At 40.8% G+C, this 24,622-nt stretch overlaps 1 protein-coding gene across 8 annotated transcripts in view; it reads left to right on the forward strand.

The window, feature by feature from the left end:
• The window catches only part of LOC117431656 (myosin phosphatase Rho-interacting protein), a 245,746-nt gene extending 224,844 nt beyond the window's left edge, over nucleotides 1-20,902 (forward strand). For 6 of the 8 annotated variants that reach the window (XM_034052858.3, XM_058995984.1, XM_058995985.1 and 3 more), the window contains 7 exons: nucleotides 2,389-2,494; nucleotides 3,370-3,529; nucleotides 5,903-6,013; nucleotides 6,308-6,394; nucleotides 6,915-7,077; nucleotides 10,242-10,327; nucleotides 16,541-20,902. In XM_034052858.3, coding sequence (XP_033908749.3) covers nucleotides 2,389-2,494; nucleotides 3,370-3,529; nucleotides 5,903-6,013; nucleotides 6,308-6,394; nucleotides 6,915-7,077; nucleotides 10,242-10,327; nucleotides 16,541-16,612 — 785 coding nt within the window. In that variant the 3' untranslated portion in view covers nucleotides 16,613-20,902. Of the gene's footprint in view, nucleotides 1-2,388; nucleotides 2,495-3,369; nucleotides 3,530-5,902; nucleotides 6,014-6,307; nucleotides 6,395-6,914; nucleotides 7,078-10,241; nucleotides 10,328-11,756; nucleotides 11,816-16,540 lie in introns of all 8 variants that reach the window. The other 2 variants (XM_058995983.1, XM_034052864.3) reach the window with 1 other exon arrangement.
• The last annotated feature ends 3,720 nt before the right edge of the window (nucleotides 20,903-24,622 follow it).

The raw sequence follows: 24,622 nt of genomic DNA on the forward strand, positions 1-24,622 counted from the left end.
GAACTGCAAGCAGTGTTTCTCACTCTTCAGTTCTTTCTAGAGGAAATCAGGGGGAGACACGTGCTTGTCCGGACGGACAACACGACAGTGGTGGCTTACATCAACCACCAGGGTGGTACAAGATCACCCAGTCTCAACAAGGTGGTCAACAGGCTTCTGGTCTGGGCACACACCCATCTCCTCTCACTCCGAGCGGTACACCTACCTGGAGTGGTGAACATTGCCGCAGACCTCCTCTCGAGGCAGGTTCCGGGCGGCGCAGATTGGAGACTCCATCCCGAGGTTGTCAACCTCATATGGAAACGGTTTGGGAGAGCGGAGATCGACCTTTTTGCCTCCCAGGAGTCGACGCATTGCACCCTGTGGTTCTCCATAATGAGAGACGAAGGGTGTCTGGGGGTCGACGCATTGGCTCATCAATGGCCAGCGCGCCCACTGTATGTGTTTCCACCGATAGCTTTGCTACCTCTGTGTCTGGAGAAGATCAGACAGGACAGGGCCACGGTCCTACTAGTAGCACCTCACTGGCCCAAGAGAGCCTGGTTTGCCTCACTGATACAGCTCCTGTGCGGACAGCCTTGGCAGTTGCCCAGTCGCCACGACCTGCTCAGCCAGGCACAGGGTGCTCTGTGGCATCACGACCCATTGAGCCTACAGCTCTGGGTTTGGCCCCTGAGCGGCTCCATTTGAGCCGTCTGGGTTTGTCTAATAGGGTGATTGACACCCTACAGAACGCTAGGGCTGCCTCCACTCATTCCCAGTATGGCTACAAGTGGGGCGTTTTTCAGACATGGTGTCTGTCGAAGGGAGAGGATCCCACAATGTGTCCAATGGCAGTGATCTTGCAGTTTTTGCAAGACTTGCTGGACGATGGGAAGAGCCCTTCTACCCTAAAGGTCTACCTGGCAGCTATTTCAGCTTGCCATGTGAAGATAGACTCAGTCTCCCCAGGAGCACATTTCCTGGCGGGACAGTTTTTGAAGGGGGCTAGGAGACTCCGTCCTCCAAGGAAGGACGTTGTTCCTCACTGGCGGTTGAATGTTGTGCTGAATGCACTAACGAAACCTCCTTTTGAGCCCATGCATTCTGCAGAGCTAAAGCTTTTGTCTTTTAAGACAGCTTTTTTGGTGGCAGTCACTTCTGCTAAGCGAGTAAGTGAGCTGCAGGCACTTTCCGTCGCAAAAGCCTGTTTATATTTTGCGAAAGGCCGGTCACGGGTGACACTCCGGACCAACCCTGCGTTTTTGCCGAAGACTATTTCGGCTTTCCATGTCAATCAGTCGGTGGCGTTGGAGGCTTTTCACCCTCCTCCTTTTCAGTCCGACAGAGACAGAATGCTCCACACGCTATGCCCTGTCAGAGCGCTGGCGTATTATGTGGAGAGGACAAGAAGTTGGCGCCAGTCGGAGCAACTCTTTGTTTGCTACGGTTCTCAGTCCCAAGGTCAGGCTCTGTCTAAACAGCGCCTGTCTAGGTGGCTAACGGAGACCGTGAAGATTGCGTATCAACTTGCAAAGTTGCCCCCGCCTGAGAAGATCACTGGCCATTCCACTAGAGGGCAGGCCACTTCTTGGGCAATGTTCCAGGGTGCATCTGTCATGGACACATGCAATGCAGCGGTGTGGGCGACCCCCCACACGTTCACGAGGTTCTACAGGATGAACATCGTGGATCCGCTGTGTCCTGGTTTTGGATCAAGAGTGTTGAGGGCTGCCTCGGTAGTCGTCCCCTCAACTACAGATTGATCGGTGAGTAAATGGCTGCAATGTGCTTTTGTCGGGGCAACTCACATTGCGTCATGTACTCTCGCGAGAGTTTGTTGGCATAATGCTTTTCAGTTCTTGGGTTCTTAAAGGGGAATAACCCATTAGTGATGGTTAATATTTCTATTTCAGAGAACCAGGGTTATGATAATAACCTAACGTTTTCATACTTGCACAATTTGCATGCCAAGGGGACACTGACAGCTGGTTTGCACTCCGATTAGCACTTGGACTACCCTGCCTAAGGCAAAATGAGAAATCAGTCATTGATTAGCACTTGGACTCTTCCATAAGGCAAAATGAGTCATGCTAAAAAGTAGGAGTCTCCTCTGTGCAATGTGTTCTACTGCAATGCCTATTGTTTAACCCTGCAATGCCAAGTGACATGAAGGCTGGAATCCTGGTCTCAATTCGCATTACAGATTTACATCAACTTTTTCACTTCTCCAGCCACAGGGGCAGGAAAACACAAACCATATTGTTTGAAACGGTTTAGAATTTTTAAGAGTGTTGAGGAAAAAGTGTAAGTCTTGTGCAAAATGTTAGTAAACCTGTCATACTGATACAGGAGGAGCCAATGCAGACAGAATGGAGAGACTTAAACAGTGCTGTGCTTCTGTTGCAGCTATTGAAGCCATGAAGAACGCACACAGGGAGGAGCTGGAGCGGACACAGCGTGCTCAGATCAGTGGGATGAGCTCGGACATCGAGGAGCTCCGGAGACAATACCAGTGAGTGGGGACAACAAGGGGGCAGGAGGAAAATCCCAGTGAGCGAAGAGAACAAGGGGACCAGGGGGCAAATGTCAATGAGTGGGGAGAACAATGCAGCAATGCTAATGTTTCTTTTACTCAGGAACGTTTGGAGATTTTTTTTTTTCTAAACATTGCAGTGTATCCAATTCATACTACCTCCTGCAACAATGCTGGTGATTGAAATGAGTTGCATATCGTGGGAACAGAAAGGAGGGAGTGTGATCTGGATACACTGCATTCCTTAGACTTTTTTGTTTTTCTTCTGGCAAATGCTGAGAAAATGGGTAAAAGTTGAGAAATGTGTTCCCTGACCCATTGTGAGGAAGCTGCTTCCGAAGTTCATCAAAACATAATAAAAATAACCAATAAACATTATTGTAGCATTAACATGTTCCTGTTCAAGTCCTCTGTGGTACAGTTGTTTGTAAAAGAATGTTATTAATTTACTTACCTGTTCTGGCTGTTGTGTGCGGCGTCAGGTTTTGTCCTGGGCTGGAGCGGTGAAGAGACCTGTAAAAGGGGGAAAAAAAGAGGCAATATGTTTAAACATTTAACACTGTGATACAGACAACATGAGACTCAAAGATAATGACACAGACAACATGAGACTCAAAGATAACGATACAGACAACATGAGACTCAAAGGTAATGATACAGACAACATGGGACTCAAAGATAATGATACAGACAACATGAGACTCAAAGGCAACGATACAGACAACATGAGACTCAAAGGTAACAGAATTCATTTCTTGTAAACACTGCAGGGGTTTCTTTAACACACTCTCTAAAGCTACCCTCCAGTGTCTATCATTGCACTATTGAACATGATCCTGGATTTCTCCTGTCAGGGAGGAGCTGCAGTCTGTCCAGCGGGAGCTGGAGGTCCTGTCGGAGCAGTATTCCCAGAAGTGTCTGGAGAACGCACATCTGGCACAGGCCCTAGAGGCAGAGAGGCAGGCCCTCCGACAGTGCCAGCGCGAGAATCAGGATCTCAACGCACACAATCAGGTGAGAGAGGCACTGGCAACAACACAAACTAACACAACAACACACATACAATTACGTGAGAGGGGCACTGGGAACAAACACTAAAACCATTACAGTCTCAATGTTCTCCTTTTCAAGGTCACTTTGAATATTAAAGGCACCATTTACAGTCCCAAACCCATCAAAGTTTTGTTAAATGGGTTGGGTGGCAGTGGGAGGGTTGCACCATGGTCAAAGAGGGGTCGCAAGCAGTAATTACACCGTGTAACTTTTTTTTTTTTTTTTTCTTCCTGGGTAGTAAGTGTTATTTCCTAATTGCTTATGCCTCAAAAGTATAGAAAATGGCTATTATTCCCCACAAACTTTGCTTTTGTGACCAGGACAGTGATATTTTGAAATTTACCTATTTTCCAGAACATTCCAGATAGATTCAGTGCTGAGTAAACTTGGAGTAACTTCTAGAACCTTCTAGAACTTTCCAGTAATATAAATAGTAGTATAAATACAGGGGCCTTAAGCCCACCAGTTCAGTTTAGTTCCAGCTGCCTAAGTGGATACATATCTGCATTTTTCTGAGATGGCATCAAGGTCATAGGAGACTTCAAAATGGTGGCATTCCTGATGGGTCTCCAAGGCGGTTTTACCAAGTTTCCCTGCTATCTTTGCCTTTGGGACAGCAGGGACACCAAGGCGCACTACCACAGGCAGGACTGGCCACAGCGGACCAAGTTCTTTGTGGGGAGGAACAACGTCAAGTGGGAGCCACTGGTGGACCCCCAGAAGGTGCTGATGCCACCACTGCACATCAAATTGGGCCTTATGAAACAATCTGTCAGAGCTCTAGATAAGGAGTCGGCAGCCTTCAAGTACCTTCAAGACTTCTTCCCTAAGCTGTCTGAGGCAAAGGTCAAAGCCGATGTCTTTGTCGGACCACAGATAAACAAGATCCTGGAGTGCAATGAATTCCCCAAGAAGCTCACTAGTAAGGAGAAAGCGGCTTGGAACAGCTTTGTCGCAGTGGTTCGGGGCTTCCTGGGCAATCACAAGGCCGTAAACTATGTGGAGCTGGTTGAGACTCTGGTGAAGAACTACGGCACAGTGGGCTGTAGGATGTCCCTCAAAGTCCATATCTTTGATGCTCATCTTGATAAATTCAAGGAGAACATGGGAGCGTACTCTGAGGAGCAAGGCGAGCGCTTCCACCAGGATATACTGGACTTTGAACGTCTTTACCAAGGAAGGAATATGAGAACATGATGGGAGACTACATTTGGGGGCTGATTCGTGAAAGTGATTTACAGTATAATCGTAAATCTTGAAAAACTACTCGCTTCTAAATCTTTTGTAGTCATTTTTGTATTACTTTAGTATAAATACATGTTAATTTGGATTCATATGTTGTTTTTTTCTGACTTTATGTGAACGAAAAGACACAAATTCGCCTGTTTTCTCATTGGAAATAGGTAAATTTCAAAATATCACTGTCCTGGTCACAAAAGCAAAGTTTGTGGGGAATAATAGCCATTTTCTATACTTTTGAGGCATAAGCAATTAGGAAATAACACTTACTACCCAGGAACAAAAATTGTGTTACATAGTGTTATTATTATTATTGAAAGTAGACATTGCATTTAAACACTGATTATTCCTGATTACTCTGAAGTTAGAGTCATTTATAAGTAATATACTGCAATGATGAGGGCTGACCAGACATTTAAAGGGGGTCCCAATTAGAAAAAGAACCACATAGGGAGTTTAAATTGAAGTCTATGTAGCCTTAGTAGTGAGACCCGGCATGTTTATAGGTATTAGTTTTGATGTGGTTACTGATTTATTTCAGTATATAGTGTTAGTCTATTGAAATATTTCAGTCAATAGGACAAGCAGCATTGAGGTGCTCATTTGGTATACTAAGGGTTGCAGTCACCTGTTACTATTCATTCAAATACAAATCAATTAAAATAAAGAGACTGAGTATCTCAGAGTATGTTCACTTGTCACATGTCAGTTAACACATAACTGTTTTGATAAAGAAGCCACTTCATGTGATGTTAAGGGAGAGTAGCTTGCTGCTATGATTTTATGGTAGTGTTCTCTGGGTTGCTTACCTGGTAAAGGCGAGAGTAGCTTGTTGCTATGAGTTTATGGTAGTGTTCTCTGAGGTGCTTACCTGGTAAAGGTGAGAGTAGCTTGCTGCTATGAGTTTATGGCAGTGTTCTCTGAGTTGCTTACCTGGCCAGGTAGCCGGTGAGCTCAGATTGGCCCCTGCAGAGCTCCTCCAGAGACCAGCATGAGCTGTATATCTAATTAATTGATCATTCACATGATTATATGAAATGGTCAAGATTAAAAACCCCTGATTTATTTATTATTATTATTTTTTTTTTTTTTTAGGAGCTGAACAACCGCCTGGCAGCGGAGATCACCCGATTGTGGTCCTGCCACTCAGGGGATGGAGCCGGCTCTCCTCCTCTCACACAGGGCAAGGATGTCTATGAACTAGAGGTAACCCTGCTTTACTCCGAGCTCCTGTGCACTACTCCTAGTGGAGCAGGGGCATCCTACACAGGAGTGTTTCAGGACAGGACGAGTTTATTATTCATTGCAGTGCTCATGTGAAATACAGAAATCAGTTTTATGATTGGTAAATGTGAGCGATAGTAACAGAATGTTAATGGAAGTGGGGTGTTCCTATAATGTGACTGGACAATTTAAAAACATTTTAAAGTGTATTCATATTTGCAGTGCTTGTGTTTTTGTCCGTCAGTCTTGGTAAACTTTTGCATTGTTCGGTTTCAGGTTTTATTGCGGGTCAAGGAATCGGAAATTCAGTACCTCAAACAGGAAATACATTCTCTTAAAGATGAGCTACAGACTGCACTGAGGGTATGTAACATGTATCTCTAGACGTACACTATCAATTGTAGCTATGTCTCGGTATTGTTGCCGACCTATTGGACCTTCCAGAAAATGAAAGGCCTTTTTTGTATAAAAAAAATAATAAAAGAAATAAAAGAAATCCCAGATGCCAATACACCTCAACATTAACATGTTATGCCAGTCATATCAAAAGGAGCAGGTGCAGTTTACATAGACCACAGTGAACCGTCATGTGAATGCAGGTGCAGTTTACATAGAGCACAGCGCACCACCCTGTGTATGCATCCTCACTGAGAGACGATTATGGGGTGAAGCCTCTCTTATTGGTGCTTAAATATGACCGCCTATCTCCGATTGGCCCTTGATCTCACTCTACTGTATGAAGTTCCATTTACTTGTACTTATTATAAGCTAGGTTTTAAAATGGCAGTTTTTGTTCACAACAAGTCTGCATCATTATTAGAAGATCCTCTCGATTCTTGGAGTGCAGACCCTGTTGTGACTTTTTTTTCTTTGTCTTTTTAAGGATAAGAAATACACCACAGATAAATACAAGGATATCTACACCGAGCTCAGTATAGTGAAAGCAAAAGCAGAGTGTGACATTACCAAACTGAGAGACCAGCTGATTGCTGCTACAGAGGCTCTGGGGGAAAGGTCTGCTGAAAACAGCACTGTTTCTGGCTATGGTAAGAACACAAGCACACAGTAAACAGTTCACAAGTTAATTGTGAAATGAGCTCTTAAAGCACTGATCACCAAAAAATGTAATACACCGCTTGTGTAACCCTATGTGGGTCACTGTCAAAACGGCCCAGCGAGTTTTTCAGAATTGTTTTCATTTTGTACTGATTTTTCACCTTGATGTTGGCTCCGTTGCACTCTTGATGCACATTTGAAAACACAACAGTTCAGTTATTCTTCCCTGCACATAAAAGGCCATACGTTTTGATGAAATAAACAATGAGTTTGGAGAAATACATTTTATAATGTATTTTATTTCAAACTGGGGGTAAAAAAACATTTCGAAGAACGCATAAAACCCAGTGATTTGTTTGCCGTTGTTGTCTGGTAAATGGTAGCCCCCCTTCGTTGTGGAAGATGATGGAAGGGCTGTGGATAGTGTAGGAATGTTCATACGCCCCCCTGTGTTGTGGAAGATAATTGAAGGGCTGTGGATAGTGTGAGAATGTCCATATGCCCCCCTTCGTTGTGGAAGATGATGGAAGGGCTGTGGATAGTGTAAGAATGTCCATACGCCCCCCTTCGTTGTGGAAGATGAAGGAAGGGCTGTGGATAGAGTAAGAATGTCCATGCGCCCCCCTTCGCTGTGGAAGATGATGGAAGGGCTGTGGATAGAGTAAGAATGTCCATGTGCCCCCCTTCGTTGTGGAAGATGATGCTCCTTCAGTGCTTCTCATCACCTGCACAGGGGAGAGCTCCTTCCTGCATTCATTGTAGATGTCACTCTCTTCATTTACAATAAAAAACATTTTTAATACAAACAACTGGTGTTGCAAGATCCCAGCGGATATTCTGGGGTGGCATTTGCCTCGGTAGCCATTTCTCTTAGAACAGGATTTTCTTCACCAAAAAACTCCTGAAATGGAGAAAAGCAGGAGATATGTATGTTGGTATTTACCCAGTCCAGGAAACAGTTCAAGTAAAACGTGGTGTATACTTACCATCACATAAGTCAGTTTCCTGTTGTTGTGAAGTGAAAAAGGCAAACATTTTATGATAGAAGGAAGTATTCATGTCAACTAATTAAATATTTATTCATCGTTCCACAAAAAAGTACAAGTAGCTATATTGTTCACATGATCACATTACAAACCTCCGTCAGCACAGTCATTTAAGGAAATCCTAGAACAGAAAATGTATAAAAACAAAGGAATGTATACATAGAGGATACTGAATGATCGTGGTGTACGGTTTTTATTCCCAGTAAGTCACGAGTGGTTTCTGTAAGGACATCCTCCTAAAGGGAATAATAACCACACACCGTGAGTGATCATTCACTATTCTGTGTATACCACAAGAATATATTTAAAATAAATAGCAATACAATGTGAACATTTTCTATATATAATCAGTTAATTCATGGATTATTTTACCTTGTTAACAGACTATGCTTCAACGCATATTAATTTCAAACCCTGTTCACAACCATCTTTTTAGATAGACCCTTGAGCCCAGTCTGTCAATTTGTAGCCTCTCTGTTGTTTCCTACCATTGCTGTTAATGAAGAGGCTACAGGCTGTTTGGATGAGTCAGACGCAGACAGATTGGTAACTGGCATTTCTTGACTAAATCCGTTCTCAAGGAAATCGGGATGCAAATCAAAACAACAATAGACATCTGAAATTATTTCAGACATTTTAACACTATAACCGCCACGGCAGTCATTTTGACGCTTTGAGGTTTTCAAATTTAAATTACTTTGCATTTCCTAAATACATTTAACGGCATTTGAAAGGCAGGATCGTGAAAATAAGGGAGTAATAATCCCGCCCACCTAGAACCGCCAAAGCAATCATTTTGACTGCCTTTTACAATACATGTTTTTATTTTGAATATAACCTACAATATTCTATTTATTGTGCAGCCCGTTGTTATCTCTGCACCCACTGAGCTTACCTCTGCAGTGCCAGCCTCTTTGCCTGTATCGTCTCCTGCAGTAGCCGCAGGCGTGCCAGCCATGCCAACCGCGTCACCCACAGCAGTACCAAGGACAGCGACTCCAGCCGCATCGCCAGCACAAACAGGCATTCAGGAGACTGAAGGATGGCACTATTTGGGAAATTATAAATCTCAGTGTTGACGCTGTGGGAAGATGGGCTGCACAAAATGTTTTGACTAAAACCTCAGGTCCCACGCTGTACGCAAAACGCAACACCAGTCTCTCAGTGCTTTTCATTATTGATCGATATGCGAATGCTACACCACATTCAACGCTGTGCTGTAGCAGAGGTACATAGGATACAAAATGATGATTGTCAAAAGAGTTGAAGAAAAAAAAAAAACAGCCTGGCTGGAACAGTGAACAAAGCAAGAAGAGAGTTTCCACCATCTGCGCAAAACTTGCAACCACAGCTGTACAGTGCAATTTTGTACAATTTTCCTGTATTTTACAATGTACTGGACATGGCAGCCATCAATTCCTTTGTTTTGGACAAGGAATGCACTGGGGAAAATATCAGTAGGAGATTTCATCTTGAAGCTAGCCACAGAGCTTTGGAAGAAACATTTCGATCAGAAAACTGCAAAGCAGCAGGCTGCAGCAGCTCAACCTGGATTCAGTGCTGCACCGAGTGACACACGCAAGAGAAAACAATGCCAGGTAGCTAAATTACATCGTGAAAACTTTGGGCATTTGTTTCCAAATAAAATGCACAGGGAAAGTTGAGAAGCGTTACCTCTGTGCGGATTGTGCTACTAGGTGCTACTTTGAATTCCGTTTCCCTGAAAGCGCATTCACGTTACATGTTACATACCTGTTTACACACTAGTTTCTTTTGAAATTATAATTTTTCATTTTTTTAAGTAGTATATGTGGTAAGTTAGAAAATAAACCCTTTTGTGTTTAATTGTTCAATTAAATACAGTGTTTCGGCTGTGCAGAAGAACAGTGACATGTGGCATTCGTGTCATCGGCCGTGTGTTCCAGAAGGATAAACTCACCCACTGGCTTGTTTGTCATCGGCGTATCATAGATACCGTGTCATGTTTTTCCATGATGTATCCCCTGTTTATGTACTACTTTAATAGAGGGGGTTGTGTTAAAATAACGGCAGTGTGATAGGAAGTGTGTTTCTCTAACAGCCATTTCTGTTATGTTTGCTCTCCACAGATATCATGAAATCTAAAAGTAACCCAGATTTTCTTAAAAAGGAAAGGTCAAGCATTAGCCGGCAGATCCGAAGCATGAGGTCAAAGGTAAGTTGTCACATTTTAATGTATTGCTAAGAAACTTGACCCAAGTAGACAACATGTTTTAACTGGAACATTCAGTGATTTAGTGAGGTTTACCTTAGAATCAATGATAGAGATGTGGCTATGCATAAGAGTCTGTTTTACTCCAAAGCATTGTTTTATGTTTTCATCTGATGTAAACTCTTATTAATGAATAACTAAGTAAATCCTGCAGGGATTACACTTGGAATGGCCTCCTTCTGAATCAGATTGTATATTTCTACCTCTCTGAGCTGAGGGAAGTCTAGCAAAGTTAGTAGTCAAACTGTTACAAAACTGTTAAAAACAAATACATAACATGAAAGCAAGTCTTGTATATACACCTCTTCGGTGGAAATTGCAATTTACTGTATGAATGAATATAAGTGCAGATTGTGTTCAGTGTATTATAAAGTATTGGGTGTCACAGAAGGATATTAGACACATCTTATACTTGAAATGCTACACACTTAACTTCCAATGTCCATGAACATTCATTCAACAGGTTCAATAATTAACGTTGTCTTCCAGTTCAAACACAAGGGGTCTCCAACCCTGGTCCTGGAGAGCTACACAGTCTTTTGGTTGTCATTTCAACCAAGCTCTCAGTTACTTAGTTACTTAATTAGTGGCTTAATTAGGTGCTTCAGATCTTTAGCCACTGGTGATGTAAAGACACCTATAAAACCTGCTGGATAGGGGCCCTCCTGGACCAGGGTTGGAGACCCCTGCTCTGGGAAACGTAGTCTTAAAAGTACTATACATGGAGATATATGAGGAGGTGGATAATCAGATGTATGTTGTTTCTAATCACGCTGAGTGGTTGGATTCGTAGTGTGAGTTGAAAGGGACCACTTCACCTGATTAGAGGTAGACAGTGAGCATTTGTCTGGTAAAGGTGCATTAGATCTTCATACAGCAGACAGAGTACAGATGAAGTCACTGTCTGTAGTTACACCTGGGACAATGAAACCTCCAGAAGTGGCGTTCTGTGTGTAAAGGACACTATACAGACAGATACTGGTTTTACTATTTGATATTTCAGCATGTAAAGCATTGAAGACATTGAAAAACACGTTATATTTTAATTTATTAAGTAATAAAACTAAAACGTGCATCCTATCAACTGGTGGTTCACATACCTCGGAAAGGCACTACCCTGCTGTAGCCATGCAGTTGGGAGCTCGCTGAGTTGTCGATCTTCGCCCACATCACTGTCCTTTGTTCTCCCACAGGGAAGGGAGGTAAAATATTCTGGAGTTGGTAAAAACAAACGAAATAAATATCAGTTGCCAAAAATTGACATTTTGTTTGTGTGTACTTGAGGTATTGATGCACCATTAGACGTGCTCATAAGCGTATATACCAGTGGTTGACTGTCTTTCTTTATGTCCTTGGTTTTTTGCCCTGGCAGTCTGTAATTGAACAGGTCTCATGGGACAGCTGATGCACACCTGACAGTTTCCCAGTGACGTAGGTATCCCAGCCAAGCATGTCACACTCTGCATGCAAACCCTTCACTCCTGTGTGCCATACCAAAACATACTCTTCATTGCATTGTGGTTCCTGCAGATTGTATTCATGCGGTGCTACAGTACAGGGGTGGGACAGGGACAGTGATGCTAATAAAAGATCATGTTTGCTTTGAAAGAACACCATCACTGAAACTGCAGGTGTATCCGGTATAGAAAGAGTTAGAAAGGGCTATACCTTTTCATTTCAATTAAAATAGTAAAAAAAAAAAAGAAAATAAGTCAGTAACATACATACCACCACGGCACTACATTTAAAATCAGAGCTATCAGTATGATGACAAAGTGGATGACCATGACAGTATTACAATATAGTCTAGTACAAGAATATATTCTAGAACAAGAATACAGTACAGGACAAGAATATAGTCTAGAATAAGAATATAGTCTAGAACAATAATATAGTCTAGAACAATAATTTTGAAATCACAATTGGATAAGCACTGCTCCAGACTGCTGTATGTATTACTGAAATATATTTTTTCAACAATGATTATTTTGATTTTTTTTATTTATATACTAATCATAAATCTACTGAAGAATGAAACTGAACAAATTATTTATCAAATCTTCAATGTGAATCTATAGAAGGCAAAATTACATTGTGAAAACTTGGACATTTGTTTCCAAATAAAATGCACAGTAACACTTCAAAATAAGTGTCTGTAATTCCAATGTAACTAACACAGGCTTTCCTACTGATTTCAAGTGAAATTCCTATTGAATTCAAAAGTCATAAGCATGAGTTCATGACATACTTTTCATGACTTCATAACATTTCCCTTAATACACATGAAATAATCATGAACAGACACTTATTTTAAAGTGTTTCCAAATGAACTTACTACATCTCTGTTGCATGTTTTGTGTTCCTGCACGATATTCCTGCAGAATAAATATCCGCGTAGAATATGTCTCAATACATTAGATAGATCTGCGCATTTGCTGATTTTGCTGGTACTAATTTGACACTGTTTTAAGAAAGATTGTACACTGCAACTGTGTTGAAGGCTGTAGTAAAAAAAGAAAAACTGTGACGTATCTCTATACAGCTCCCTGAATGTGAAGAAATGCGTTTGCAATGGTGTCAGTTTGTGCAAGTTGGAAGGCATAGTTTTGTTGGAAAATGTTATAATTATTTTTTTAATCCTTTATTAATACATAATATTGTTACTGCAGTAAATGAATACACATTTCCATTCAGTCCATTTCGTGATCACATAGATGAGGCTACATAGAGAATGTTTGAAATACAGTCAACCAACCCGCTTATTATCACTTCCAAGGGACTGGTGAAAATAGTGACAATGAGCAGGGTTGACTTTATCAGGAGTTCACTAATACCCTGGCAGAATAAGCATTTCTGACTACCAATGAGTTTTTATTGTTTCATAATACCCATACAAACAGTGAGATTGGTTTGTATTGTTTCTTAATACCCATACAAAAAGACGGGAGTATGACTGTCCAGCATTTTCTTTTATTCCATACCGCAGAGGAACCTGCATAGAGTTCTGCCACAGCATTTCCAGGACCCAGTGATTTAGACACTGCTTCAAAACCGGGATATGATTTGCAAAAAATACCAACATTTAAATTTTGAGTCTGTAAAAACACATTCAAGTTTGCAACAGCACACATATAAAATAATGGAAACACACAATTAATTATGAGGTGGGGAGAGTCAGGCATATACACAGCCAGAAGGATGAAGTAATCCTCATGCTGTATTATGATGTGAGGAGAGTCAGGCAGATACACAGCCAGAAGGATGAAGTAATCCTCATGCTGTATTATGATGTGGGGAGAGTCAGGCAGATACACAGCCAGAAGGATGAAGTAATCCTCATGCTGTATTATGATGTGAGGAGAGTCAGGCAGATACACAGCCAGAAGGATGAAGTAATCCTCATGCTGTATTATGATGTGGGGAGAGTCAGGCAGATACACAGCCAGAAGGATGAAGTAATCCTCATGCTGTATTATGATGTGAGGAGAGTCAGGCAGATACACAGCCAGAAGGATGAAGTAATCCTCATGCTGTATTATGATGTGGGGAGAGTCAGGCAGATACACAGCCAGAAGGATGAAGTAATCCTCATGCTGTATTATGATTTGAGGAGAGTCGGGCAGATACACAGCCAGAAGGATGAAGTAATCCTCATGCTGTATTATGATGTGGGGAGAGTCAGGCAGATACACAGCCAGAAGGATGAAGTAATCCTCATGCTGTATTATGATTTGAGGAGAGTCGGGCAGATACACAGCCAGAAGGATGAAGTAATCCTCATGCTGTATTATGATGTGAGGAGAGTCAGGCAGATACACAGCCAGAAGGATGAAGTAATCCTCATGCTGTATTATGATGTGGGGAGAGTCAGGCAGATACACAGCCAGAAGGATGAAGTAATCCTCATGCTGTATTATGATGTGGGGAGAGTCAGGCAGATACACAGCCAGAAGGATGAAGTAATCCTCATGCTGTATTATGATTTGAGGAGAGTCAGGCAGATACACAGCCAGAAGGATGAAGTAATCCTCATGCTGTATTATGATGTGGGGAGAGTCAGGCAGATACACAGCCAGAAGGATGAAGTAATCCTCATGCTGTATTATGATTTGAGGAGAGTCAGGCAGATACACAGCCAGAAGGATGAAGTAATCCTCATGCTGTATTATACCATCTGCCGAGTCACTCCAAAGAAGTTTTCGGAATTTTTTTGCCATCATTCCTCAGTTGATTTATGACCAAGATGTGTGTATAAAAATATCAAAACAATAGATATGTTGGAAAAGATATTTCAGCAATATGTTTAACACAGGAGTTTACTGTAACACATTAAGCTAGAAATGTTACTGCCAAGTTTCATGACAATTGGCAGACTCATGGATGAACAGACACTCAGATACCCTCATACATTCCCAGATAACTCTCAATAACTTATAAATAATGTTAATACCAGTTTCATAACAATTGGATAAGTGGTTTTCTAGATATATGGACCATGTAAACGTACAGCAGGATGAATGTATGGACAGACACCAAAATCTGATATTCATTAACTTATGCTAAATAATGTGAATACCAAGTTTGACATCCGTACGTACGACTTTGCAGGGAATAAAGCCATTGTAAGGTTTAGAATGTGAATGACTTAGCTCACCTCAGTACTGTTGAGAATCATTGCCAAGCCCTAGAGAATCAGGCGTGCCAGTTGGGTTTGCTTCTCAAGCTCATCTTTGCCTGGGTGTTTGGAGGGTCTCATGCACTAACCAGCCTGAGCATCATGTTGGCTGGGAGTCTGAGGGACAACATTATTTTAAGCAGAAGCAAATACACAAGATGGGTGTTTTATGTGTAGAAAAGCCTAGTAGGCCATAATTAAAGGTGTGACCTCTTATAAAACATACACAGAGTTCATCTCCCAGTTTGTATCACTGCCTTGTGAGATGAGTTAAACGGCTGGACTGGAGTAGTAGTGTCATCAGCATGTGTAAATCACAGGCACTATGATATTTAGAAATACAGTATTGGAAAGCACACTACAAAACCCTTTTTCTGTAAATGTTTGTCATTATTGGGTACAGTAAATCATAATACAACTATTTTTAATGCAGTTTATAGTATACTGTAATTCTTTGTAGATTAATCTATTACTGTAGTACAAGGTCTATGGGTTACAAAATCAGTTATAAACCATCTGTGTTACAAATAATTTCAGATGGCTGTACAATATGTTTAAAGAGTAAATGGTGGTGTTCCAAAAAAAATACAGCGTTACATGTGTTGCTGCAACTATTTAAATAAAGTACCTGTAAATTTCATTTTCATTGTTAACATCCTGACAACTTTTACACTTTAAAGTCTGTTTCAAAGCTCTTTTCAAAATGTCCCCTCTAGTGCACTGGAATACATAGAAAGAAAAAAAAAACATAACAAGTGCTCTGGATTTTCTGTTGCCAACAGAATCTTACTGTTGCTTGAAGTTATTTGTTAACTTTAGGTTCTATAGGGTCTAAACTTGATGCATCAATGTATGAGGCTTACTCAAGTTTAAAAAGCATACTTAATGCAGGACAAAAGCTTTGACATTTAGGTTTTTTTTTTTTTTTCAGATCACCCTGCATACTTTACAAGAAACACATTGTTACCTTTGCTGTGTCCTATATTCTCCGTATCGCAGTGTTAAAAACTTCTTGCTGACTCGTTTGAAATGTGTAATCACACATCACTGGTCGTAAATCAACTAGGCACTACATTTCTTAAAATTTACTAGGATGCATTCGCCAGGAGAAAAACATTTTCTGTAGAATTTCACATTGTTGCTGGTGCTCTGACCCTAACCCTAGGCATTGTTTTGTATAAACACTACAGGGACTTCTGTAACACTTTACCTGCATTCAAAACGAGAAAGGTTCAACAGAAGCATGTATTACTGCCGAGGGTTGAAGTTTCACATGGCTCATTCCATCTCAAGTGGAAGGGGGGTGTGGCTCTTCTCAACCAGATCATCTGTCATTCCCTGCAGCATGTACAACTAACACTGTGGCACGTGCTGTGCTGTACTGTACTGTACTACTCTCCACTCAGAGGGGCTCTTTTGTACAGACTTCCATGCCATCATTTTTAATATTCTCTCACTATCCCTCATGTTTCTCTCCATAGAGCCTGAAAGAGGGATTGAGCGTGCAAGAGCGACTGAAGCTGTTTGAAGCAAGAGACTCCAAGAAGATCTGAAGAGCCTGCATGGGTGCCATACGGACACACTCCTGTCCCCTGCTCTAGTCAGTCCCAGCTCCTTGATGTCCTGTCCCCTTCTCCAGTCAGCCCCAGCTCCTTGGTGTCCTGTCTGCTCCAGTCAGCCCCAGCTCCTTGATGTCCTGTCTGCTCCAGTCAGCTCCAGCTCCTTGATGTCCTGTCTGCTCCACGCAGTCCCAGCTCTTTGATGTCCTGTCCGCTCCAGTCAGCCCCAGCTCCTTGATGTCCTGTCTGCTCCAGTCAGCCCCAGCTCTTTGATGTCCTGTCTGCTCCAGTCAGCCCCAGCTCCTTGATGTCCTGTCTGCTCCAGTCAGCCCCAGCTCCTTGGTCTCCTGTCTGCTCCACGCAACCTCAGCTCCTTGATGTCCTGTCTGCTCCAGTCAGCCCCAGCTCTTTGATGTCCTGTCTGCTCCAGTCAGCCCCAGCTCCTTGATGTCCTGTCTGCTCCAGTCAGCTCCAGCTCCTTGATGTCCTGTCTGCTCCACGCAGTCCCAGCTCTTTGATGTCCTGTCCGCTCCAGTCAGCCCCAGCTCTTTGATGTCCTGTCTGCTCCAGTCAGCCCCAGCTCCTTGATGTCCTGTCTGCTCCAGTCAGCCCCAGCTCCTTGGTGTCCTGTCTGCTCCACGCAGTCCCAGCTCCTTGGTGTCCTGTCTGCTCCACGCAGTCCCAGCTCCTTGGTGTCCTGTCTGCTCCAGTCAGCCCCAGCTCTTTGATGTCCTGTCTGCTCCAGTCAGCCCCAGCTCCTTGATGTCCTGTCTGCTCCAGTCAGCCCTAGCTCCTTGGTGTCCTGTCTGCTCCACGCAGTCCCAGCTCCTTGGTGTCCTGTCTGCTCCAGTCAGCCCCAGCTCCTTGGTGTCCTGTCTGCTCCATGCAGTCCCAGCTCCTTGATGTCCTGTCTGCTCCAGTCAGCCCCAGCTCCTTAATGTCCTGTCTGCTCCAGTCAGCCCCAGCTCCTTGATGTCCTGTCTGCTCCAGTCAGTCCCAGCTCCTTGGTGTCCTGTCCCCTGCCCCAGTCAGCTCCTTGGTGTTGATGTTCTCTGCCGCGCTACTTCTGCTGTTACACGTTCTGCACCGGTTCAACAAAGTGACTCCTTTTCTGCAGGCAGCCTGTGCGTGTCTGTGTGTGTATGAACTCATTGTGGTTTAGCTTTTGTTCTCTCTATACTGCAGTTACCCCTCCCAGGCCAGACATGCAGCTACATTTTATTTCATGCGTTCCCAAAATAATAATAAAAAAAACCCAGACATATCATTGGAATGGTTTTCTTTTTAAATTTGATTCATTTCACACAAGATAGCTTAACCTGCAGAAGCCATTATTTGGAAGTGCACAGAAATATTTGATCCTACAGTTTGTTCAAGTTGGGCAGCAGGTGGGCGCCAGGTTAGATGACAAAACATTTTTTCTGGCCTTGACAAGAAACTATAAACATTGATGGTTAAAAGTAACTATTTTCAGATTCATATTTTGTATGTAAAGTCCCAGTTATCCCATGCGGTATAGTCACTCCTCAGATGTCTACTTGCTTTTCAATGTGCTGCGTTGAAATCTTTAGTATATCTTGTCCTTGGACTTAAATGCCAATTTGGAAGATTCTGCTTCAAACAACCGTACTGGCGCTGGAACAAACAGAACCACAAAGTGCTGATTAGTACAGCAACAGGGAAGACATTTATAGCTGCACACTACCTGTTCTTTGCAGTGTGTCTGTATGATTACTGAATAGTGACAAATTCTTAAATCCTGAGAATGGACATTATAAAGACAATGAAATACCTTTCTGTGTAGTAATAAATGTCCCTGGTGTTTCTGGACTGGAAACAGTAGATATTAAACAGTAGATATTAATCCTCCTTTTTGTTTGAAGTTTGGTTCCCATGCTTGTGTCTAGATGTGACTGCTTACTATCTGTGGCTGCTTTTGTTGCTAAACCTAGATGCTAAGGAATCTTCAGCCAACGTGCATAAGTGTAGTTCAAATACAAAAACACATTACTTCTTTTAAAAAAAACAAAGCATTTTGTATACCACACCAGTATGGAAAGATATATCTGAACACAGTGTTATTCCTATTGCCATTGGTGGAGCTGTGTTTGAGCCGCTGCTTCTGATTCCAGCCTGATGTTATGTATGGTGATTTTAAAAAGCAACCAACACAGCACAGCCTGCTGCATCCCATTTGCTGAGTCTGGTCTCTAGTGTTTTTTGTAAATGCAGATCCCACTAAATGCTGTATTAATAAAATACCATGGCTAAATAAGAGATTCTAGAAAATAAGATACAAAGCTGTCCTGTGCTTCCTTGTGCAGTCTTGTCTGTTTTATATTTCCAGCGTGTTGGATGTGTGTGAAACCAAAGGCCAAGAACCAAGCTGAAGGCAATTTTACAACAGAAAAGATGGGTTGCGTAAAGTTCAGAGTTTGTGCTCTGAGATGTCTCCCAGCTGCCTGCAAAATTAGCAAATTCAACAGGTGTGTTGGCTATTGAAGCAGAACCACAACATAGAAATATTCACAGAATGCAGTTTTACTTTACAAAAGTTCAATATACTGTACAAGAAAGAAACGAGCTAACTGTGTAACACAACATTCTGTATGTAAGAGGGTTCCTAAATGTACTGTCTGGGTGTCCTTGCTGTCTTAATGAAATGTACAGCTATTTAAAAAGTATTAAGCCAGGTGGTAAATTGCTATAGACAAGAACTGTATTGTATATTCCGCATTCTACTATATGAAGCAAACATTTTGCCACTAGAATGGTTAAAGCCTTTTGAAACATGCCATTCTAACATTTCTTTTAAAAAGATGCTGCAGGAAATAGTTTATCAACATTGCTGGAGCTGAAAAACAAAGTATTAATACATGTAACCCTAAACTCATCTTACACAAGTAATAAGAGAAAATAAATGAAGGCAGAAAATTGACAATGCTTATTTTCTCATAGGTTTTCTATGATGAGTTACTGTAAAAGACTGCCAACAGTACAATACAAGCATGTACCTTCAAATAAAGCACTATCAAAAACATGCATGATTTCATTTAATGAAAGTACCAACATTGTGCATTTAATTTATATATTATAATTTGTGCGACTCATGACTTGGCTAATTCTATTTCGATGGGGAAAATTTAGTCACAGATGTTGGTGAAACTTACTTCATGCAGTGTCTTGAGTAAACTAAACAAAGTGGACAATGCAAACGGCTTCATTTTAAACACTGCTATTAAAGTTTTATTGATCCACACTCACTCTCTTTTTTCACCTCTTAATAAATTGTTGTTTTGTCTTACTTTATAATTTAAAAGCTGTATAGTATTCAAAGCACGCTTTGTAAATATTTGTTACACAGAATTTAGTTTTTTCTGTTTTAAATCTATATCTTGCTAATAGCTATACATATTTTAATTTAGAGTGTTAACAGAGTTGTGTTTGAATAAATGCAGTATTTTCTGAAATTCAAAACAGATATGGGAGGCTATATCGTCTTCACCTGCCCCCCCCCCCCAAATTACATTTTGAAACATTTGAATGCTCCTCCCCCAAGAGTTGAATTTAAAAACCAAACCAGACACTAGTCTAGATATACTTGGACTTGGATTGAACGACTGGCCTTGCCTGCTAATGTTACACTATTTAAAAATGTGTCCTGGTGCTGCACTATTTTTATTTTGGCTTGCATGTGAAGCCAAAAGCTCAGTGTTAGTAAATGACACACTGTTCTCGATGGCTTTGGCATGCTAGTGTAATACAGGAATTTACTTTTACTCTTAGTCTTCATCTTACATGGCTGGTTTCACAGACTCACCAATCTTGGACCACCACGTGTTGCTTTAAGAAGGGTAGTGCAAGATCAGTGATGGTCTGTGAAACCAGCTGATAGTGATATAGACTAAAGAGGCTCAAACTACCAGTGAGGTAGAACCGGGCATTGCTATATTGTGGTTAGGCTGGTCTTTGGAATCACAGCACAATATCTGTACAAAATGCTCATTGTTTTAAGGCTGGTTTCTAGATTTGAATTTCAGAAAAGGGTCAGTGTTTGGTAAGATGTTGTCATTCTGTGTGTAAAAACAGCTATGAAATATCTTTGTTCCTACGCTATCTGATGGCAATTAACTGTTAACTGTAACTGGAAACATCACCCGTCACAATATTTATTACTGGACTGTATGGCTTTTTATTAGATTGTGGTTTTAGCTGTCGTTTTTATTTTGTAAATATGAAAACCCTTTATATAATCTATAACAGTAATAAAATATTTTTGCACCACCTACATTGTTTGTTAGTTATTCCACACCCATATTTATCAAAGGCTCACATTAGATCTATCATAGATGTTTCACTACAGTAGTTTTGAGAGCACCATAGCAATGAAAGTTAATACCTTTACCAGTGCTAGTGATATTCTGAGAATTCTGAATTGCAAATTAAATTACCTTGGAGGTAGAACAATTACTAATTTGACAGAGTTGAAAAGTTGAGGTAAAAATAGTCGATTTAGGATTTTTAAAAAACTATTTATTATTAGTTTATTTAGCAGTGTGTGAACTATGCATCAGCTGCAGAGTCACTTCAACTACATCTCACCCGAAAGACGGAGCACAAGGAGGTTGAGTGACTTGCTCAGGGTCACACAATGAGTCAGTGGCTGAGGGACCTCCTGGTTATAAGCCCATTTCTTTAACCACTAGACCACACAGCCTCCTATTTAATGTTCTAGAATGTCATTTAAATGTTAATGGATTGCAACTGCAACCACACTTCTGTCCATCTGCAACTGAACGCTTCAGGAATGCAATTAAGAACAAACATTGACTTGGCTACAAGTATATGCTTTAAAACACAAAAACATACGACTATTTTTGTGAAGTTTGTAGTTCTGCTAAGTGCTGCTCTTCTGCTGCGGTTTTGAAATGAATGACATTGATGATGTCATGTGACATGCGTTCATTGGAACTCCAGTTTGAGGTAGACTGTCTCTTTGGTTCGACTAGTCCACATAGCTGGCATTTTCTTTTTGAAGGTTATTATCCAGAGCTAATATGTATCTGTATGTTACCTTATCTGTAACACTGTATCAGGGCTAATTGATAAACTCTAGTAGTAGTGAATTTCTCTGTATAAATTTGCCTGTATGTTAATAATAAACCCCGATGACTGTGGTTTTAAATTGTTTGTAGTGTGTGGTCATTTTTACTCTCAGGTCTCAGTAGATATTAAGAAAATATTAGGCTTTGTTTTCTTACAAATTGGCAGCAACGAAGGGACCTGAGATGTAAAAAAATCTAGAATAACGGCTATTCAGTCATTTTTCACTCCCAGTGCAGGGAGTGAACAGGGAACATGTTTTTAGAATTGACTAGCAGTGATTTGCACATAGAGAACCTATTGGTAAATAAGGATTATAACCTAATTACTATAGGTAGGGAAATAGTGTTGGTTTTACGTGTAGCGGGTGAATGAACAGGTAGTGTAAAGAGTGGCTGAAGAGAGCTGTGAGGGGGTATAAGTGCCACAGTTTTGCCAGAGTACACCACAATATGAGCAGAAACGTTGGGAGTTGTTATTGCTGCGAAGGTATGGGGGCTAGATAGCAGAGTCTCAAAACTAGTAGAATAGGAGCAGGATATTTACTTTAGCTGTTCTTAGCCATTAAGGAAAATAGCAGAAATTATAGAAAAGTATATTGAGGTCGTGGAGCATAAAAACAATCCGAGCGATTGGGTTCGGCTCCAATTTGAGAAAAAAAAAAAAAGAAAAGTAGCTACCGCACTCCTGGGCTTGCAGACAAGACACAAAGTGCAGATAAAAAAAAAAAAAAAAAAAAAAACGGTTACAAGAAGATGTTAAAAATCTTATAAGACCAACAAAAAAGAATCTCTGACGCTGACATCCAGTTACATTTTAGAAAAGAAAATGAATTGAAAGATCAACTGAATGATGCACAGGGAGCAAGGCAAGGCAAAAACAGCGGAGCTGCGCACACACCAAACCGTGCTTGCAGAGGAAGCATGGGATTACAGTCTGCCTCAGACTCGAGCTATCGCTCTGCCTATGGGCAAGTGTGGTGCATCGGCAGGATGAGTGGAACCGACTGGTTGCCAGTGCTGCCATAGGCCTGCAGCACACACTTACAGGTGCTTTTGTATCCATCCATCCTTTATCTGTTACTCTGTATCAGGGCTAATTCATAAACTCTAGTAGTAGTGAATCAATCCTGGATTAACAGGTGAATCCGAGCTCCAATCTTGATATGCACAACAGAAATAAATCTAGGATTCAATCTTGGATTTCATCGAAATTTTAGATGTCTGGGCAAATTACAAGACATTGTTTCATCTGAGTGATTGCAATGCCATAATAAACGTTTATTCTCAGGGTCTTTATAAGCAATAATAGAAAAAAAAAAATACATTATCAATTTAGTTCTTGAAACATTATCTGCTTATATCCACTAATTTCTTGATATGTATAAATATTTTAAAAGCATATATATTAAAACACGAGACAGAATATGTGTTCTAATATAATTATGTCAAATACATCGGATTTACAGTGTTCCCGTTTTTTTTTTTTTTTTTCACAAATTCCTGTCGTGTTTTGTTTCTGCATGCTGCTGTAAACTGTCTCTGACCTTAAAAATAAAATGCCCGTCTCAGTGACGTCACACGAAACAAAAAACAGCAGGCAGTGAAATTCAATCCCGTATCCAATGATATGAGTAAACAAGCTGTACTGCAAAGTACGGTGGCCAAGTCAAAGAAATGAAGTGTGTTTTTTATCATGTTTACCCCATTATGGGCCCAGAATGATACTTCAGTATGATCGTGTTTACACGGTCCTTAAAGGGGAGGAGTGTGTGTGCGTGTGTGTGTTAATTATCCAAGCCAAGAATGAACCAATCCTCCGATATCGACTGTAGAGGTTTCAACCTTAGGCCTCTAGGTGGGGTGTAACTATGGCTTTGCATAATCTTAGCATAACCTCTCTAGACTTGGATTCCACACTTTTTGCAATATAGTCAAACATTCTATTTGCTGTAAGCATTAGTTTTAGCCAGTGGCACATTGCTGTAAAGTAGGATAGTGTAATTGTTTAGTAAATTACGTGTATTTGATTATTAAAATATACTGAAATCCCCATACCTAGTAAGGACTTCTAGAAATGTTACTGTTCCAGGAGAAATCTTTAGCAAAGCCAATTATTAGTAGAGTATAACTTCTCAAAATATCCTGGCCAGTAAGTTGTAACAATGGTTGTGGGCATGTTCTAGATAGAACAAAGGTATAGCATTGCTATAAATGATGAATACAGGAATACATTGTTGCTCAAAGACAGTTCACTGTTAAACTACTAAAACCTATTGTTTGTGGAATTTACAAATCTCCTTGGTTCAGAGATGAAAGTGAGAAGTAAAAAAAAGCTGAAAAGTGGCAGGAATCTGGGATCCACAACCGTGTTGGATTTTTTTGCACAGGAACACAAATTGAATGAAGTTAAGATACAGATTACACCTGAAATTAGAATGTATACCAAATAATAAGTGAGCTTTTTAACTAATGGTTTCACAAACCCAGAGATACCAACACTTGAGAGTGAATAAAACAGCACTTGCAAAGCAAAATGAGGTGAATGTTTTCAGGACAGTAAAATAGGGTCTGTGAAACTTGATGCAAGTATCCAGTCAAATAGAGTTGAGGTAAAATACATATTTAGTTTCAAGTGAAATCTATTTTTTTTCTTACCTGTGCACAAGGGTTGAAATAAATGTTGTACATCATGCGTTTTCTTTTAATGTTCTTGTTCCTTTGGATCTCAAATGCAACTTGTTTACATCAGAAAGTCACTCCCTTTTAATTGTTAAAGGTCAAAAAAGAACTATGTACACTCAATTGTTCTTGTTCATTTCTATTTTTGTGTCCCATTTTCTGAGCTTTAATAATAATAATAATAATAATAATAATAATAATAATAATAATAATAATAAAA

Source organism: Acipenser ruthenus, chromosome 22 (genome assembly GCF_902713425.1).
Source record: "Acipenser ruthenus chromosome 22, fAciRut3.2 maternal haplotype, whole genome shotgun sequence".
Classification (NCBI taxonomy): domain Eukaryota; kingdom Metazoa; phylum Chordata; class Actinopteri; order Acipenseriformes; family Acipenseridae; genus Acipenser; species Acipenser ruthenus.